The 20,548-nt window shown below is 38.9% G+C and overlaps 1 protein-coding gene across 16 annotated transcripts in view; it reads right to left on the reverse strand.

Moving 5' to 3' along the window:
* Positions 1-20,548, reverse strand: part of PCNX1 (pecanex 1) — a 230,249-nt gene that overhangs the window by 47,037 nt on the left and 162,664 nt on the right. For 9 of the 16 annotated variants that reach the window (XM_057318460.1, XM_057318458.1, XM_057318457.1 and 6 more), the window contains 2 exons: positions 20,444-20,480; positions 18,856-18,962 (listed from right to left, as the gene is read on the reverse strand). In XM_057318460.1, the coding sequence (XP_057174443.1) occupies positions 18,856-18,962; positions 20,444-20,480 (144 nt within the window). Of the gene's footprint in view, positions 1-14,911; positions 20,481-20,548 lie in introns of those variants that run through there. The other 7 variants (XM_048219771.2, XM_026519611.4, XM_057318459.1 and 4 more) reach the window with 2 other exon arrangements.

Consider the following 20,548-nt stretch of genomic DNA (forward strand, 5'->3'; position numbering starts at 1 on the left):
CTGGGACTAGGAGATACGGCGATAGGACTAGCTCCCCTATAACAATGGGATGACAGAGACTTGCATTAATAGAGGCTGAGAAGTAAATGGCGTCAGAAGCAAGGTGGATGTAATTATTGTATAAGGAGCAAAGTCAGCATGGCAGCTAAGATAGCCTAACCCAGAGAGAACATAGAAATGGTTAATAGAACATGGCATTCGGAAGGGCAAGTCAGACAGATGGGCAGCCAACAAGGGTATCATGCAATCTATGCACAATCAAAACAAAAATCAAGGAGGCTGAAGGGAAGTACCTTAATAAAAAAAAAAAATCATAATCCGTTGCCCAGGGTCTGGACCTGGAACTCAGTGACTTGAAGGGAAAGCTGGGCCCTCAAAAGGAAGTACCCTGCAATATCACACAACATATATGGGATGGTTACCTTCTCTGTCCTTCCCCAAGAGATGTATGGGCCAAGGGGAAGATCCAGAGATTCCAAGGAGTGGTTGGACATAGAAACAGGATAGGAGTTGACATTGCTTTTGGGCACCCAAAGTGTCATCATGACCCGTGTTAGAATGCTGGTAGAGATATATGGAGATTTATGCAGGTCTGACTCAAAGTGGTCCCACTGGGTCCAAAGACCTACCCAGTGGTTATTTGCCTAGTCCCAGCATGTATAATCAGAATGCACATACTTGGTAATTAGGCAGACCATCTAGTTAACCACACTGGGGAAGGCCAAGGGGAAGCCTATGAAACCACCCTCCTGCCCCCCCCAGCCAAGAAGTAACTCATAAATAATGCCATATCCCGTGGGTCTGAGAGGAGCTATCAAGGAGATTAAAAGAGATCTAGCTGTTTTTTTTTTTTAATAAAAGAGATATAAAGGAAAAGACATAAAGATGATAGCCTGCTTATTTCCAACTGATTCACCAGTCAGGTCACCAAAAAGCCAGACAGATGCGGTATCTTTGTCAGAAAAAATTAACCCTGCTTCAGCCACATGGTGGTACCTGGTATATGGCCGCCTTGGCAAATGTATCCTTATCCATCTCCACTGAGAGAAAGGGCCAGAAGCAGTCTGCATCCACAGATTGATACCACTATACTTTCATGATCTTGCCCCAGGGCTATGTTAATTCTTCTGCTGTCAAAATACAGTCTGTACGAAGCCTGACCTTGTAGACATGCTGCAGGACATTACATTAGCCCAATACATTGATGGCCTCATGTCAATCAAACAGGATGAGCAAAAGTGCAAGTATGATGGGAAATAAAGCCTATAAAGATTCAGGTGACTGCTGGGACATCTTCAAAATAAAGGACTAATTTCTCCCATCATTAAAAAGGAATCATATGCTCCACAGGTCAGTATGGATTCCAAGGTCAGCAAAGTCCAGCCATGGGAATTCTGCTCTAACCCATTTGCCAAGTCACATGGAAAGCTTTAAGTAGGGCCCAGGGCAAGCAATGACTGTAGCCAGTCCCACATGTGGTATAAGCAGCCTTGCTCCTTGGTCCATAAAACCTGGTAGATCTTATGATATTTAAAGCATCTATGGTGGGCAAAGATGCTGTATAGAGTTTATGGTAAGCCTAGCTGGAGAATTACAATGTAGACCCACAGGGTTCTGGAGTAAGGCTATCGCATTTACCACAAAGAACTAGAGGTCATCTGAAAATAGCTCCTGATTTGCTGCTGCACCTTGAAGCTGCTGCAAGATAGCCCCACTCACGTGGCCCTTTAAGAGAGTGGCGAAGGGAAATCCTCGCAAGGCAAAAATCAGGCTACCCAGCCACCCACCTTCTGTAGACATAGAACAGGCCCGAGGACAGAAAAAAACATAAACTAATAGAAGTAGCACATGGCTTGGCTGGTTGGCCAGGAGCCTAAAAGGAGAAAGAAGGTCAGGGACAAGGGTAGAGGCACATGGATGGATGAATGGATAGGAGTGGGCATGGATTATAAAGAGCTTTGAATGCATGTTAATGGCCACCAGAGGCCTCCACTACGGAAGTACTACAACCAAACAGTCCAAATGATTTGGCCAGTTGATATCAGCCATCTTTTTTTTTTCTTTTTAAAGATTTTATTTATTTATTTATGAGACAGAGAGAGAGAGAGCGCGCACACAAGCAGGGGGAGAGGCAGGCTGAGGGAGAGCCTGATGCGGGACTCAATCCCTGGACCCTGGGATCATGACCTGAGCTGAAGGCAGACGCTTAATCAACTGGACCACCCAGGTGTCCCCAGCCATCTTCTGCATTAGCCACTCCTGTGCTGTCAAAATGGGTGTGTGAAAGGAATGGCCATTGCGGCAGCAATGGAAGACATACAATGGGATTCCTTTTACCAAGGTGATGTAGCTACTGATGCTGTCTAACCTTTAACCTGAGTGTTACAAAGATCACCCTTGATACAATACCCATCCCTCAAGGAGAACCGCCACCCACTTGATGGCAAGTTGTCTACACTGGACCCCTTCCACTCTAGATAGGGCATTTATCTTGACTAGAATTAACACATGTTCTAAGTATGGGTCTTGCCTTTCCTGTTTGCAGGACTCCAGCACTAGGATCATATGAGGGTTTACAGGGTTGGACCCATCGATGCAGGATCCCATATAGCATTGAATTGGATCAAGGGACTTCATAGTAGAGGGTAGAAAGGTGGGCTTGTGGCCAAGGGATCCACTGGTCATATCATGTACTGTAGAAGCTGCTGGCCTAATCAAACAATCGAATGGGCTTTTGAAAGTACAGCTGAGGTACCAACTTGAAAATGATATCCTGAGAGGGTGGGGCAGCATCCTTTAGGATGCAGGATATATCCTCAACCAATGGCCATTCTAGTGGTTCTGAGACCCCAGTAAGTGGAATACACAAGACTGGGAAAACAGGTAGAAATGGGAATGGCCCCACTTGCCATCTTTATCAATGACCCATTTGGGGAATTTGTGCTTCTCATTCCTACAACTTTAGGCTCTGTGTGTCTAAAGAACCTGGTGTCCAAAGTGGGGGAAACTTTTACCAGGAGATACAGCAAGAATCCCATTCAACTTGAGGCTTTGTGTGTGACATCATCACTTTGGGTTCTTTGTGCTAATAGACCGGTGGGAAAGGAAATAAGTCACCTCCATCCTGGAGGTAATTGACCCAGATGAGGAGGAGGCAGGGCTGCTGTCACACAATGGGGGCAGGAGAGAACATACCTGCCATCCAGGTGATACACTAGGGTGGCTCCTGGTAATCCCTTGCCCAGTTCAAGCGGAAAATAGTGAAGTACAGCAGTACTTCAGTACTGCTTCAGAAGAGCATGGTAACCAGGGGCTTAGAGTTCTCGAAGATGAGGGAATCTGGGTCACCCCAACAGGTAAAGCTAGGGGTAAGAGCAGGTAAACACCTAGACTAGGAGAGGTGCTAGTCAAGAGGAAATCTCAAAAGGGCAGCAGAAGAGGGAGACCTGCGGAAATGAGCAGTCCAAGAACCGTAGTGGCTGTTCGGGTGCTCTGGCCTGATTCCACTTCAGGATAGGGGCCACCATGCCCCCAAGCTGCCAGGAGCCTTGACCTCCCCAGAAAGGGCCCTCAGCATCTTGTTTTGATTCAGGACATCTCAGAAGAGCCACCCAGCTCCAGATCTCCCCAGGGATTTCGACTAAAGCCGTTGCTCTAACTGCATCACAGTTCAATTTCTTCCTCTGTTCAATCCAGCTTCTTGTGCTCCCTCATGTGTATTGTTCCTAAGAGCACTCCCCAGCCAACTTCCTGTGCAAAAAGTTCAGGCTCAGAGTCCACTTCCACAGAAGTGAACCCACTATAGTCAACAACTTGGTTTAGGCCAACCGCCTCAAGGCTGAATTACACAATAGCTTCCAACGACCTCCTCCAGGCTTCTGCTGCAATTGGAATGCCCTGTACACTGACGAGAGGAATTTGCCTCCATCTTGCCTCATCCTGTGTATTATCTCAGGCAAATTACTGAACATCAGGCAGAAAAAACTTGTATGTCAATGGTAGACCATGCACGGTCTATAGCATACCCTTTTGTCTTAGATTCTGATTCTGTGGGAGCTATTTTATGACTTTGTAAGTTGTAGGTAACTGATAAGACATATAAACTCTGTCCCCTCTGATAAAGGTTCAAATGACTCCCTCCCTAAAACAACAAGAAAACATTTATCTCCAATTTACAATTCATTTCAATATTCCTTTACTCCACGTAACTGTGTTTTAGAAAACTTAAATCTGAACTCATCGCAACATGTGGTTAGTTCTCTAGATTAAGGCATCAAATAAATTCTTGAACATGTTTACATTCTTGTATCTGAGCGTCACGATTTTACCTTTTCCTTATAACCCTTAAATTCCAATATGTAAGACAACAGTAAAAACATAAGGCAGGTTTCTGAATTTGTCTGGCACACAGTAGGGACTCACATCTTACTGCAATCAACCCTTTTCAAAGAAAATCATTACAGCATTCTAGAGAGTCCTTTTGCCAGAACTTCCAATAGAAATAGAATCTATTTTCCAGAATTTTTCATCTGGGCAAGAGGTTTTTTTGTTTTTTTGTTTCTTTTTAAGATTTTATTTATTTATTTGACAGAGAGACAGCTAGAAAGGGAACACAAGCAGGGGGAGTGGGAGAGGAAGAAGCAGGCTCCCAGCAGAGCAGGGAGCCTGATGCAGGGCTTGATCCCAGGACTCTGGGATCACGCCCTGAGCCAAAGGCAGATGCTTAATGACTGAGCCACCCAGGCATCCCATCAGCTGGCAAGAGTTACGATATACCTGACCTTTGCCACAGACATGGCAGACTTTTATTTTCTTTTTGCTAAGAGATCATTGTCAAATCAGCCTGCATTGTAATTTGTTATCATCTGTCCTTGAATATGGAATATTTCCAAGATCAATTTACTTCATGGCAATCCTTTTCAGGCTAGCAGACACCCCAGATTTTAAATGTCCTTTCTAAAAACAGACTTTACTTTTAATCTCTTAAAACATTTATTTGCTCTTAATGAAATTCTTTGAAAAAGTATCCCCTTCCCCAAATCGATGGTGTATTTAGAGAAACTAATTTAAATTCCTCTTAGTTGGGGGGGGCACCTGGGTGGCTCAGTCATTAAGCGTCTGCCTTTGGCTCAGGTCATGATCCCAGTGTTCTGGGATCAAGCCCCACATTGGGCTCCCTGCTCAACGGGAAGCCTGCTTCTCCCTCTCCCATTCCCCCTGCTTGTGTTCCCTCTCTCACTGCCTTTCTGTCAAATAAATAAATAAAATCTTAAAAAAAAAAAAATTCTTCTTAGTTGGAAATGTAATAAAGTAGGAGGTCCAGTAAATTTATGTCCTCTGAATTACAAGATAGAGACTTTTCCAAACTTAAAATTGTAAAACTCTTGCCTGTAGTAAAGACCAATCCTCCCCAGCCAAAACAGGAAGGGCAAGGTGTTGCAGCGATCCAATTAAAGTGTCAGGCTGAAGTAGAAACTGAATGTGCAAGGAAGCTCGAGCCCAACCTAGTTGTATTCACATATCTGAAGACTGTGACAATACGAGAAATGTGGTGTGCTTTTGTGTCTGGAAAAAGAAAGTCAAAACCCGAAGTTTGGTAGCGGTTTACCACCACAGAATAAAAAAAACTAAAACTGACAGACGTAAATATTCTATCACTAGAAATGCAGAAAAATTATAAAGCATGTTTTCCAAGCCAGGAAGAAAAAAAAATCATGTTCGCCTTCCTTGTGCTCCAAACCTATGTCCATAAATTAACTTCTGATGGTCCACGTGGCCTATCAGTTATCTTCTGATGAAGCTGGGAGGGCCCTGATCTTTAGAACTGTTAAATTAATACACTGGCATTTTGATCAACATATTTATCTCCTCCTTTCATTATCACCAGTTAGTTCTAAATTTAAATCAGTTTCTGAAAAAACCCAAGTTTCTACAAAACTTAGGTTCTGACAAAACCAAGTTTATGTACGAACTCCCAATGAGCTATAAAGCCAGCTATATTTGGGTAGCCAATCGACCCCTCTCTAGAATCTCTCTCCACATTAACTCTAGCTCTTCTGCCATCTTACTCCTTTAAACTAAAACATATTTGTGTAACTTTAGCTACCAAATGATGCTAATGAAAATTTCATTATGGAAACAAATGCACCCTAAATTTGACTTCATTCTCCATGTTATCCAGAGAGTGAGGCCTGAGGATCTCGCATTTTTTTAGGACCAATGCCCAATTTCCATAAGGCCATGGGCAGGTGAGCGAGTGCGTGGCTCGGTGGCTATGCCATACCATCTAATTACTGGAGACACAGAAGCTCTCCCAGTTTCGGTACTTGTCATTTCTTTGTCCCTCTCACCCATGGCCCAGATCACCTCTGTGTTTTCTTTCTGACCTGCATTTCCAGAGGGTGACCTAATATACATTGAGAAACAGAGATGTTAACTAGGGACATGTCGGAACTTGTGGAAGTGGATAGTTTTCTGGTTTCCAGAAAGGAAAAGTTACTATTCAAGGGAAGCTATTTTTTGCCTCCTGTCTTCTGGCCCCATATGTCCAAAGAAAAAGTAAATCTAAGGTCACACAACATGAGTCATAAGCCTCTAGATGGAGTAGTTTTCAGTAATTAAACCATTTTATTCTCCAAACACTCATCCTACCCAGCTCAGAAAAAAGACAGATGAAGTTCCCTTCATTTTTGCCTGAAGCACATTTTAGTGCTTAGGCTATCAATGGAGATTTTGTTCTATTGAAAATGAATTAGAAAGTTAAACTCAGGGCCGGAAAAGAACTTCGGCTATCTTGTCTCTGCTGTTACTGCTGCTGTATCACCCTGCTGTGTTCTGATACAGGAGGGTAATAAGGACCTCGGGCCAAGAAATAATTGCCTAGAAAAGAGAACATGGAAAAACCCACTGTGTTGTGATTGAAAACACTGATTTCTAAATAAAAAATAATGTGACCTATAATTTAATCAGTGCCTACAGGTATGCAAGATGTTAATGAAACCCCATGTATCTTTCATTGGTCTGCCTATTTTATCAGAGGTGTCTGGCCTACCTCCAGGATACACTTTGTACTGGATGGGACACAAACTTCAGAATAGCTGCCATGCCCACAGTCAGCTCCTTCAATCTCAGTGGACTTAGTTTATACCATGAGACCCTTACACTCTACTCAACACCTCCAACACTCTCTATCATAGGTGAATACCTGCAGGTTAGCTAGCAACTTCAGACATGGCTGAACTTGAAAGAATACCGTACGTAAAGTCAAGGAGAAGGCTAGCCAATGCTTAAGTAACATAATGTTATGATACAGAGAGGTGAGTGTGCCAGTTCATCATAGTAAGGATTAACGCTTGACAGAGGCGATCCCCCCACCCCAGCCAATAACAGCAAATAAGCATGTTGCAACCAAGCCTTCCACAAAAAACAATGGAAAAAAAAAAACTATACAAAATATAAAAAAATATTTGAAGGCTCTGGGAGCTACTACCATAACTACAATTTTAGAGGCTAAGACCCCTGAGAGAAGGAAAGCCCAGAGAACTATGACAGCCACATCTGCCAATTTGAAAGCAATGGTTGAGAGGCTGAGAAGCTGAACAGAGCTTCTGGACTCTCCCAAGGCTGTGACGTCAATAATTATAACTCAGGGAATACTACGGATGAAACCCCAGACTTTTAAGTTTGGATATCTGAAGAGCTATGGCATAGGAGTAAAGGTGAACTAGAAATAACAGACTCAGGAGACTGAAGTCCACCTTCCAAAGCTCACTCTCTAATTTCCTACCTTGTCTGCCAAAAGTAAAAGTAAATCTTCTTGAGGAAGTTAACATCCACAGCCTCAATTATCTATACATTCTCATATACAAGTTAAGTTCACATCAGAAATATGTAAAAACAAAACAAAACAAAAAACCCAAAAAACGAAAACAAAAAAACCAAACCATAAAGACTGATGAGAAGGAAACATGTTCAAGAGATCCAGATATTAAAATTATTAGACATGAACTTTAAAATAATGGTAGTTAATATGTTTAATAAATTAAACAAGAGAGAAATATCAAGAGTTAAATGAAAACTATATTTAAAAAAGGGAATTCTGGAACTGAAAAGTAAGATTACTAAAACTGAGACCTCGATAGATCAATTTAACAGAAGACTAGATATAGCTAAAGGAAGAAATAAGTAAATGAGGGTATGTAGGAGAAAATAGTCAGTTTGAAACATAGAAAGACTTAAGATAGGAAATTCAAATAAAAGTGTAAGAGATAAAAACACAGTAAAAAGGTTTAATATATTTTGTAATTGCAGTGTGAGGAGAGAAAGGCAATACGCCAAAAGGAATGTTTGAAGAGATAATGGCCAAGATTCAAGGGACAATAACAAAGCTTTGGCAAGATAAATACAAAGAAAACTATACAGAAGCTAAATATGGAAAACTATTAAAAATCACAAAGAAGAATGAAATCTTAAAAATAACCAAAGAAATAAAAAGGTACTGCCTCCTAAAAGAGCAGCTAAGACTAAAAGAAACCAAGGAAGTCAGAAAACAGTGAGATAAAATACTTTTGAAGTACAGAAAGAAAATAACTGCCAATTCAGTACCCTGTATCTCCCCGCCCCAGAAACTTAAAAACATTTTCACACAAGAAAAATAAAAATTCAAGGAATTTGTTACTAGCGGACCAAAAAACTATAAAGGAAGTTCTTCAGGCAGAAGGAATATTATCCCAAAAGAAATCACAAAAATAAAGGAAGCCATAAAGAACAATGGAAAAAGTTAAGTATATGGATAAACCTAAATTAATATAAGTTATACCAAATAATAATGCCCTCGAAGTTTAAAATATACACATAATTAAAAATGCATGACAAAATAGTACCAAAAAATGCAAAGGTAGAAACAGTCAGTCTGAGAGGTGGTAAGGTACTAAGTAGGTAAATTTTAATTTCAATAACCACTAAAAGAATAATTAAAAAGATATATAGGCAATAAGCAAAAGGAGGGGTATAATAATGCAAATGACTTATTCCAGAATGTGGCAAGAAAGGAGAAAAGATATACAGAAAACAGGAGACAAAAAGGAAACAAATAGTAAGATGATAAATTTAAGCCCAAAAATCAGCAATTCAATGTAAATGGACTAAATACTCCATTTGAAAGACAAGGATTGTTGTGGTGCCTGGCTGGCTCACTCAGAGTGTGCAGCTCTTGATCTCAGGGTTGTGAGTCTGAGCCCCATACTGGGTGTAGAGATCGCTTAAAAATAAAATCCTTAAAAAAAAAAAAACTATCAAATTGAATAAACAATCCCAACTATATGGTGGCTTTTAAGAGAATACTCTAAAAATAAGAACTAGAAAGGTTGAAAGTGAAAGGATGAATACAGTTATAACATATAAACATTAGGTATACTAACAACAGATAAAGTAAATTTTAGGGCAACAGGTATTAATAGACATGAAAAGGGCATTTTATAATGATTAAAGGCATCAATTGGTCAAAGCAAATCTTCCAAATTTATATGTACCTAATAATGTAGCCTCAACATACATAAACCAAAACTTGAAAGAACAGTAGAAATAAATCTACAATTATGGACACCCCCTGGCCCCGCCAAAAAATCAGTTAAGAATATACAGGATCTCAGGGGCGCCTGGGTGGCACAGCGGTTGAGCGTCTGCCTTCGGCTCAGGGCGTGATCCCAGCGTTCTGGGATCGAGCCCCACATCAGGCTCCTCTGCTATGAGCCTGCTTCTTCCTCTCCCACTCCCCCTGCTTGTGTTCCCTCTCTCGCTGGCTGTCTCTCTCTCTGTCAAATAAATAAATAAAATCTTAAAAAAAAATATACAGGATCTCAATAACATAACAAAATTGACTTAATTGATATATTTAGTATAGAAGGCTGCCATAACTGCAGAATACATGTTTCTCCCCCCAATGCCCAGGGGAACATTTACAAAAATTGACAATATACAGAGCCACAAGCAAGGCTAAACAAATTTCAGAGGATCATTAGGAGTGTTTCTTTGATCATGGTTATTAAGCAATAACTAGAAAACAACTAGAAAATTCCAAATATCTGAAAATTAACCAACATGAATCTAATTAACCCATGGGTAAAAGAAGAAATCATAATGGAAATTAGAAATTATAATGGAAATTAATAATAATGATTGGTAATGGAAATACGACAGGTCAAATCTTGTTTGATGAAGCTAGAGCCAATGGCTAAAGAGAAATGTACAGCCTTGGGGTGCCTGAGTGTCTCAGTCATGATGTCAGGTCATGATGTCAGGGTCGTGAGATCAAGTCCTGTGTCAGGCTTCATGCTAGGTGTGGAACCTGCTTAAGATTCTCTCTCTCCCTCTCCCTTTGCCCCTCCCTCCCCTCTTGCATGTGTGAGCTCTGTCTCTTAAGAAAAAAAAAGTACAGCCTTAAAATACAAATAGTAAGAGCAAAGGTTGAAAACCAAAAAGCTGAGTGTCCATCTCAACAAGTTAGAAAAAAAAAAAAAAAAAACAACCCAGCAAACTAAACCAGAAGGAAATAGAAGGAATATCAATGTGGAAATGAAGTTAAAGAAAAAAATACAAAGGATGAGCAAAGCCAAAAGTTGGTTCTTTGAAAAGACAATCTCGTTGAGCCTAATCAAGAAAGGCAAAAATAATTAAGTATTAGAATGGGAAAGGGGCAAACCTATAGATGTTACAGACACTACAAAACTGAAAGAATATTATGAAATACTTTATGCCAATAAATTTGAAAATGAAAATGGGATAGACATATTCCTTAACGGTGAATCTCACCACAAGTGCCCAAGACTCCCTCCGTCAGGGGATCCATGAGATCAAAATTATTTTCATAATAATACTATCTTAAGATATCATCTGCCTTTTTCGCTGTACTGACATTTATAGTAATTGTGCAGAAGACGCGGTGAGTCAAACTATAGGCACCTTAGCAGGATTCAAGGCAATGGCACCAAACTGTAGTACTAGCCATTGTATTCTTTTTTTTTTTTTTTTTAAGATTTATTTATTTATGTGACAGAGAGACAGCCAGCGAGAGAGGGAACACAGCAGGGGAGTGGGAGAGGAAGAAGCAGGCTCCCAGGGGAGAAGCCTGACGCGGGACTCGATCCCAGTACGCCCTGAGCCAGAGGCAGACGCTTAAGGACTGAGCTACCCAGGTGCCCCTAGCCATTGTATTCTTTACCAGCATGCACTCACAGGGGAAAAATCAATTTCACCTGAGTGTCTTTGATGAAGCAACAAAAATTGTTAAATTTAGGACATCTCGTTCCTTCAAAATGCATCTTTTTGGGATGCCTGGGTGGCTCAGTCGGTTATAGTGTTTGCCTTCAGCTCAGGTCATGATCCCAGGGTCCTGGGATCCAGCCCCACATCAGGCTCCTTGCTCAGCAGGGAACCGCCTTCTCCCTCCGCCTGCAGCTCCCCCTGCTTGTGTTTTCTCTGACAAATAAATAAAATAAAATCTTTTAAAAAAAGACACAAAAACCCACATCTTTTAAAGATTCTATGTGGCAAAATGGGAAGTATGTACAAAGCATTCCTTCAGCATACCAAAACATAGTTTTCTCAAAGGACAGTCCTTTTGTGATTGAGTTATGAGCTAAGCTAGTCACTTTTTTTTTCATGGAATGTTATTTTTACTCGAAAGAAAGACTGAGACAAATTATAATTATTCAGACTTCAGTATTTGACAGATTTTTCTCAAAAATGAAACGAGTCTGTGGCTTTTAAGACAACAACTGACAATATTTGTTACCAATGATAAAATTTGAGCTCTCGATAAAAAGAAATTTAGAATGCTTGTATCTGCCACTATGAGCTTTCTAGCTCCCCAGTAAAGGTGTATCTGACTACATTGATGTTGATATGAAAAAAAGTGATTTTTTTTATAATGCATAATGAAATGTGTCAACATTTGGAAGATCTGCATAACTCAGGGAACCATTACTTTCTAAATAAACGATGTTACAAAAGCACACCCAGGTAAAAGATCCATTCCAAGTGAGGTAAGGCAACGGATTTTAAAATAATCCAGTACAAAGGGGATTCCACATTGCAACTAACCTTTAAGAAAGTGCCAATTGTCTAATTTTACTGAAGTATCAAAACAAGAATATCAACAATTTTCTGAAAAGGCTATTAAAATAACTCCTTTCTTTTCCAAATATATATATATATGGCCAGGTCTTCCTCAAACGCTTCAACCAAAATAATACAATGCAACGTGCTGTACGTAGAAGCTGTCTCATACATTTTTTAAGTTGGAAGCATAATTTTAAAGAAAATGTCAACATGTAATGAGTTTATTAATTCATTAAGAAATAATATCTTAAAATGTGTTTAATTTCTAATGTAATAAATATTCATATAAACCACATAAACCAAAACTCTTTGGGATGTGGGAGTCCTCAGTAATTTTCTTCTGAGTATTCAGAGACCCAAAAGTTTGAGAACCTCAGTTCTAGAAAAACCCAACTTGCCAAAACTAACAATAAACAGAAAATCTGAATCCATAATTAGAAGCCTTTGCCTAAAGATCATTTCCAGGTCCAGTTTGTTTCACAGATAAATTCCCCTGCCCGATAATCTAAGGAAGGAAATAATTTACCCAGAGAAAAGCAGACATGTCATGAGATGTAAGGCAGCCCCTGAGAAAAGGAGAGCAAAACCTGTGTCTGCCTAAGTTTCTGCTGATTTTCTGCTCTACAAATGCTACCGATGCATCCTAGAAGAAACACCTTAATTCTCAGGTGGTCTGAGTCTCTGTTTCTTGAAAACAATACTCAAATTCTGGAGAGTACATACAAATCTGTTGTGGACATTTTAGTGATCACTGCTGTATGCGCTGTGTAGCAACCATACAGTTTGGGGAATGGACTCCAGCTTCAGGCTAGCTCGGATTTGTCTGAGCCAATCACGGTAATTCTGTTTCTCTTGTCCATGATGGGTTTAGAATATCAGGATGCCGGGACAAGTTAAGGATCTTGCCTATGTCAAATCTTATATTAAAAAGATGCATAGGCTTCTGGGAAATTTTCCCACGTAAGAGAGATAATTAAGTGTTTTTCTTTCTGGATGATGATGTGTATAGAATGGGGTCTAGAACTACAGACAGCTCAAGTCTGAAAGGAAGCCAGCATACACAAGGGGTAGAGTTGAGAAAACCACAGATATACAGAGCTGGAGTAACATGAACAAACCAATCCTAAAAGTCCAGTCTACCCTTAATTTTGTAGTGAGCCAATTTCCTATATTTAGCAACTTTGAAATGGGTTTTCTCTTCCTTGCAACTGTAAGCATCCCAAGTAAATTAGTATTTTGAAGCTATTTAAATGAATACTGTTTCATGTCGCAATTGTACAAAAGGAGTCACTCCCAAATTAATAAGCTAGACAAATCTGCATTCTGTCTGAAGAAAGGTACACCTTCCATTTGTGCTATACTGTATCGGCAGAAAATCAAGAAGTTGTGGGTGGTGTGTGAGAGCAAATCCATTAACGATTAAGAGTATTATGAATAGAGAGGCACTACTTGGTATCTGCTTAAATTCAACACTGTCCTGGGATGTTGATTTTATCTGATAAACACAGGTCAAGTATATGCGCTTTAGAATCGGACTGGAGACCCAGAGTATTCTTATAAGGGTCAATTATTATGTATTCACACAACGTTCTGGGGAGCGAAAGGGAGCCCTGGACCAAAGGATGACTTTTCCCTTAGATACAGTTTACTGCACATTGAAATTGAATGGTTTCTGAAAAGGCTACCAGACAAGACGGATTCATCTCTAGCCACGTGCTGTTATTGTGTATCCTAAGAAGTTACAAAGCAATCTAGGGAACCTCTTATACCAAATTACATTTTCCAAAGTATGAAGTTTAGTTACACTTAATTTCCTTTAATAAGCACATATGAAGGGGGGGGATAAAACAAGCATTTTGCATAGTAAGTGTGGACTGCAAACCCAAGAAACCACCATTTGGTAATGGCCCTACTTCACAGGATCCTTTTCACCTTCCCCGCAGGAAAACACACCTAACCTGGTGAGATCCAGCGGCTACCGGTCAGCAGAAATTCTGGACCCTTTAGGTGGAAAAATCCTAAGTAAGCTGCACTTTAAGAACAATGGAGAGGTTTTATGGGACTCAAATTTCATGTCAAGCCCCCTTTGAAACTCTGGCTCTAAGACTGATGCAGCTCGCGTACAGAGAGAATTTCTTTCTTTGAAGATGTGTTTCCTTTAACCAGCAGGTTTCCTGTCACTAGAAAAAATAAGACTAAATACCACTACATTTCCAATTGTGCCACTGTGATCCTGGGTGGGAAGACAGCGAACTGTCTGGGACTCTGATACAGATGGCGTATAATACGCAGCGTGGCGGTTCTGGTTGTTACTAATAGCTAAAATGACTCACTAAAGGCTTAATACGTGATATGATCAGGAGTATATCGATTCTTAAGTCAGTTTGCACTTTCTTTAAGTATTATACGTGTGAACAGTGGGTTAGTACACGCCTCAGGTTAGTGTTTGCCTGACTGGAATCCAAACGTTCACCTCTTTTTCTATATTGTAACGTAGTGTACTAGAGTGAATACATGTACACTTTTATTATCATATACGTTCCATCTAATATTATATCAATATGACATATTCAGACAAATTCAAGACATAAACTACAACCTTTCTACCAAGTATGAAAAGATATCCTTTTAATATGAAATATGTACATTTCTGTTATAAGCTGAATCGCATGTTTATAGGCCAAAGCTTCTGATTAATATTATTCAGAACCAAGTACATGTTTTAAAATATGCTATGCAGCGCTTAATATGGTATACCTAAATTATTCTTAATTTGACAAAAATGGACAGAAGGCAAAATGAAAAAAAATTTATTTCCTCAGTGTTTTATCCACTGTCAATACTGTATTTTTGATGCAATATATTTGCAAAGAAAAAAACAATCTCAGCTTTTATTTTCCATTTTAAACAACTACAATATTTACAAGCTATTTAGAATAACAAACACTCAGACGCACACACACTCACGGACCCACGCAAGTACATATATTCTTACCTCTGGTTTATACTGAATGCTGGTAAAGGCAATGAACGCTTTCAGAGCCCATGATCAGAAAAGGGAAACCCATTTTCCTTCCTCACATAGATCTTCCTGAACCACTTTTAGTATTCTTCCTTCCATTTCCTCATGCAGAGCTCACTATATAGGGTTAACCAGTTTTTACAATTTATTTTTACTTAAACTATAAGCTTTAAAAAGCATAAGCAGACATGATTTCCCTCCACATTTCTGTTAATTTGGTTGCAGAATCAAGCTTCACATATAAAAAGTCTTGTTTAACCGCAGTCACACTAAACCCAAGAGTCATCTGGAGCAGCCATCTCATTTTAACCCGCTACTGTGTTTTGAATCCCAGGGCATCACGTCATCTGTGCAAGTAACACCCAGGCATCCACCCTTCCCACCATCTTACATGACCTGTTCCTTCTAGCGTGGCTCCACTGAATCATAAATTGTCAGGTGCAGAGCTGAGGCATGAGAAAAAAAGGTCTGATCCTATATAATAGGTATAAGTCTTACGACAGAGTTGTCATGTAACCTTGCGATGACAATCGGCTCTGGTTCCCCCAAAGAATGTGGTGTTGCTTCCATAAAATGGCAGATACAAAAGTTTAGCTTGCAAATAGAACTAATCTACTCTACTTCAGAAAGAATATGTGGCTGATAGGCAATAAAGAGAAATTCTTCTCATACGTAATTCTTGACAGATGACCATGGTGAGGTGATTCAAAGCAGAAAATATACTTGTTTCAAGCAAAATTAATGCTCCACTCACATACCTACCAGATCTATCTGTATAATAGTAAATTCCTTTCCAAACACAATTCTTACCTAAACATTTCACAAGTTAAAAATGAGAAGGCCTAGGTGTATACCAACCAGATATTTTCAATAGAGAAATGAAAAAGAGAGAGACTGGTTTTTAAACACTTAATTAAAAACCCTTACAGATACCCAATGTAATATTAAAACTTATGCTGCACAAATACATGGTCCTATCTGACTTTCCTCTTTCTCTAGATCAATAAAACTCAATTTCCACAGAAGACTGAAACCAAAAGTTCATGGGCCATTAACAGGATCCAAATATCATTTTAGCCTTGATTCTCATTATTTTTCTACTCATTTTAGAATTAAAGGAAAGCCTCAGGATAAAAATTGATGTTGTATACCTTATCTGAACAATTTATCACATCAAAAGAAAATGGACCAGCCACATCTGTGTCCAAGCAAAGTAATTTTGCGTGATTATATCACACTACAGAGAAGAAGAATGAATCCTGAGGGTTTAAACAAAGGGGTGGGGGATTGTCTACATTAATGAAAGAATAAGGAAGATAAACAAAAAAGTAATTAATCTGGGCAGCAGTTTATAGCTTAATAGCCGCTTAATAGCCAGTAAACAAATTCAAAGACTTCTTGAGCAAGATTACTAAGGTATCTTTTTCTCAAGTCATATATTTAGGAGGAAAGATTTTTTAAAGTTAACTAAAAGAAGAAGACAATTTTAGACTCCGGGCAAATCATAAGTTTAAAAGACCTCATTCTGGATGAATGACTCAATGCGGCAATCCATCGAGTGAAGAATTTCTAAGCAGAGGCAGAAGGATGCGGCTCAGAAGCAAAGCGGAATTTATGAAGGCTAAACTACCCTTGCTTAAATTTGAGGCTGTTTTTCATATTTTGACAGAATAGAAAAACGAAGCAACCCAAGGAGAAAAACATACCTTCCTAATGAGCTTAGTCTCTACATAAAAACTTAAGTTTTCATTGCCTGACATTTGGTACACAAGAGTAATTTCCCACACCTCGCTCAGGATAGAAACACTGACTACTTCTGTTTCAAGGATTAGTAGAAGTATCTCAGATATACTTGAAATATTTTTAAAACTACTTCAAATCTAATGGAAGCTCATCTTCCAATAATAGAAACTCAAAGAAGGCAGAACACTGATGAAGTTTGTTCATTAATTTCCTGAAAGGTAATTAATCTCCTCTTACCTTAAAAATACACAGCCGCACCACCTACTCTCCCAAGCCCCTTAAATATCAACAGCTTATATTAATCTAGACTCTTGGAAAATTTAGAATTCTTTAGAAAAAAGTGAACGTTTAAAGTTTTATCAAGTATTGAAAATGGTGTAAAAAGAGGGCTCACACCAAGTTATAAGCCGGAAGATTAACCAAAAGTTTAATTTTGAGTTATAAAGTGATTTTTGCCACTGAATCAGAGGAAATAAGAAAAAAAGCTAACAATTTATAATTCACTCCAGGACTCTCTCTCTCAAAAGAAGGAAAAAACAAAACCAAAGGAAAAAAAAAAAAAAAAGACCAGAAAGATATCAACGAAACTCTGTTCAAGGGAAATGCATAAAAAGCTAGTATTTTAATTCCATATTCTTATTTTCAAATTATGGAACTCTGAAAGTTTTGGCAATTGTGAATTAAAGACAGTAGTGTATGTATGCCGAAGTCCTGTACACTAACGAAGAAAGTTAATCAGGGAGCCTACACAAACAGCTCACTGTTCTCCAAGGTGGGGTGGGGAAGGTAGAGTAAGACAGTGTGATCAACTTAATGGAAGCATGTGTATCTGTATGTAGTAATTCAGGTCCAATTATTGTTAAGACATGAATCTTTCCTTCAATTATCACTGCTTCCTCTGACATAATTATTAGAAAAGTATTCTAACTTCGAAAAGACTATCAGTTTTAGACTTCAAAAAATAACAGGGCTCCTGTTAGGGGTTCCTAATTCATAAATTCACTAAAGGGCTATCTGATAATAAAATTCAACTTGTTTTCAGATGAATGTCCATAGTTGCTACCCCAAATCAAGACCCAATATATATGTTCTGTATAAAATCTATTCTTGTGTTTTTAGAGTATGTAATGTGTTTAACAATTGGGGGTGGGAGGTTAGAAATAAAAATAATTCTAGCCCTTCTGACTGAATCATCTGAAGCTCAGATTTTTTTTTCCCCCCGATGTGTAAGAAAATGAATTATCTTCCATTTAAGACTGAAAGGGCTCCACTTATCTTCCCATCTAGGTAATGACCATGAAAAGATCATATTCATTTCAGAAAGAGAAAAAGCAGCAGGAATCATAACTCCTTTGAGAATATTTTAAATAAATATAGACGGATAGACAGCTCATATATTCAGTTTCAGAAGAGAAAAATAAAAGCCTGAACCTTAACGACATACTGTAAATTTGCCAAAAGGAGGCAAATACAGAATACAGAATGTCACGACAGGATCAGGAAAATACATTTTAATTGGTCAATTTAGCAAGGGTACCCTTTGTATAAAGGTTCACTAAATCACTCGACAAGTGTTTTTAAACAATAAATTTTGCAAAATGTGAAGTATGGAAACATCAGCACGAAGCACACTGGGTCCTGAATTGCCACAAAAATTTTAAATAAGAAAAGGGCCAAACAGATGAAAAGGCAGTCGGGTGGCATATTATTAGCTAATGATTTCCTTAGTTTCCCTTCCTTCTACTGAAGTGTTACGCCAAACTATAGGACCAACAGTAGGGACCAAGGAGGGAGACAGCTCCTCTCTCCTGTCACCTCATCAAAAGACACTTCAAGCCTGTGCTGTCCAATACAGGAGCCACCAGGCCCATGTGGCCAGCGAGTGACTGAAATATGGCTAACGCCAAGTGTTGAATGAATAACACTTTGGGTGCATTGGATTCACTAAATTATAGGATTAAAATTAATTTCACCTGCGTCTTTTTACTTCCCAAGATGGCTGCTCCTAAATGCTCAGAGGAGATGAGATACACAGTCGTCTTTGGAGTTTCACACAAAAGGGGAAAGTTTTCTGAAGGCTCTAAAAAATGCCAAAAGTTGGAAATTAAATCTAAACTGCAGTTTCCACCTAGCCCAACTGTAAATCTGAATTATATATTTCCCTGAATACACGCATATTTTTTAAAAAACCAATAAAATTTATGAGACAACATATTAAGTCAATTTCACAGTTATAAATATTTCAAATTACACCTACACACTATAAATTACAGGAAATAAAATTCAAGTAATAGAAAAAGAAGAGAGGAGCAAAATAAAAGGCGAGGTTATTCAGAGAGGGATATAACAGTAAGAACTGCACCATTTGGATAATTTTGTTTGAAAAAATTTTACTTAATTAACTGAACTGCATGTGAATAACTTCAAGAGCTAATAACTCTTAAAAGAAAAACAATCAATTATTTCTTTAAATTCTTGGATGTTCATCTTCGTCTCTGAAAAACAAAAATATTTTCTTCCCAGAACTGACCCCAGCAGAGCTTGCCCCAAGCGGAGAGAAGCAGAGGCCTGGGGCACGCTTGGTGCTGGGGTTCATCTGACATGTGGACACAGGAGGTGGCAGTAGTGTTCACAGGACCGATGCACTGACTGTTATCTCCGGGAAATGCCAAAGGTGAAGCTAAGTGTATCTTGCGATTTAGTGTTCATTTTAAAGAAAACACCCAATGTACTGGCATGAAGTACAGACTCTAACAGAAAATGAGCAGCACAGTTCCTGCTATGTATGTTTAAGGAAAGGGAAGGGGTTAATCCCAAAGGCAATTTAAATAATGGTATTTTATTTTTATATATAAATAAATGTTCTGAGAAATCTCAGACTTTAGTGCATTGTTGTAAAAAATTAGTGCAGTTTTCTCATTAAAGTTTTTAGCGCTCAAGGAATAAGATAAATCTATGTCTGTTCATAGTCTCTTTCACTGTACATTAAACGTTCATACTGCTAAATGTCAAACTGAAGGTTTCTATACTGGTCTGTTCTTAAAAATCAAGGTAAATGGATTTCATGTTCTGTGACAAAACATGGCAATTATTTTTGGCAAAGAAATTAGAAAAATATGAGATTGTAGTTTAGAAATGAAGTTTGTTGATGTAAAGCATAGGCAATACATAGAAAAAAACTTTTTTAAGGATGTATTTTAACAGAACTTTATCCTTCATGCAAAATGTTTTCTCGGCAGCTAACTTAAAAAAATATTTCAGCTTTATTTGGGGATGGAGACAGTGACAGGAGTCAGGGTGAAGGGTGAAGGAGAGGCGCTTAACCAAGCCCGCTCTCCGTCCAAGTCTCTCCCATACAGGAGCAAAGGAATACCTGTAGGCATCTTCCATGCTCTCCTCTCTTTTTCCAATGTCTTGGAATGGAGAGGGAAAAGAAACGTAGTTATAAAACACTGGCTCATACTTCGGCCCCAAGTTCTAGTACCCCAGTTTCAATGACAGTCACATATTTATCATCAATCTGGACCAGAAGTACTGTCTTGTCGATGTGGGATCTAGTACCTGGATCTCTGCTGCAAGGCACCCATCGGTGAATCACCTGATGATTCAGAAAACAGTAAGTTAGTGAGAGACCTTGAAAACATTCACAAAACGCACTCAAAATTA

Source organism: Ursus arctos, unplaced genomic scaffold, assembly GCF_023065955.2.
Source record: "Ursus arctos isolate Adak ecotype North America unplaced genomic scaffold, UrsArc2.0 scaffold_25, whole genome shotgun sequence".
Taxonomy (NCBI): Eukaryota; Metazoa; Chordata; class Mammalia; order Carnivora; family Ursidae; genus Ursus; species Ursus arctos.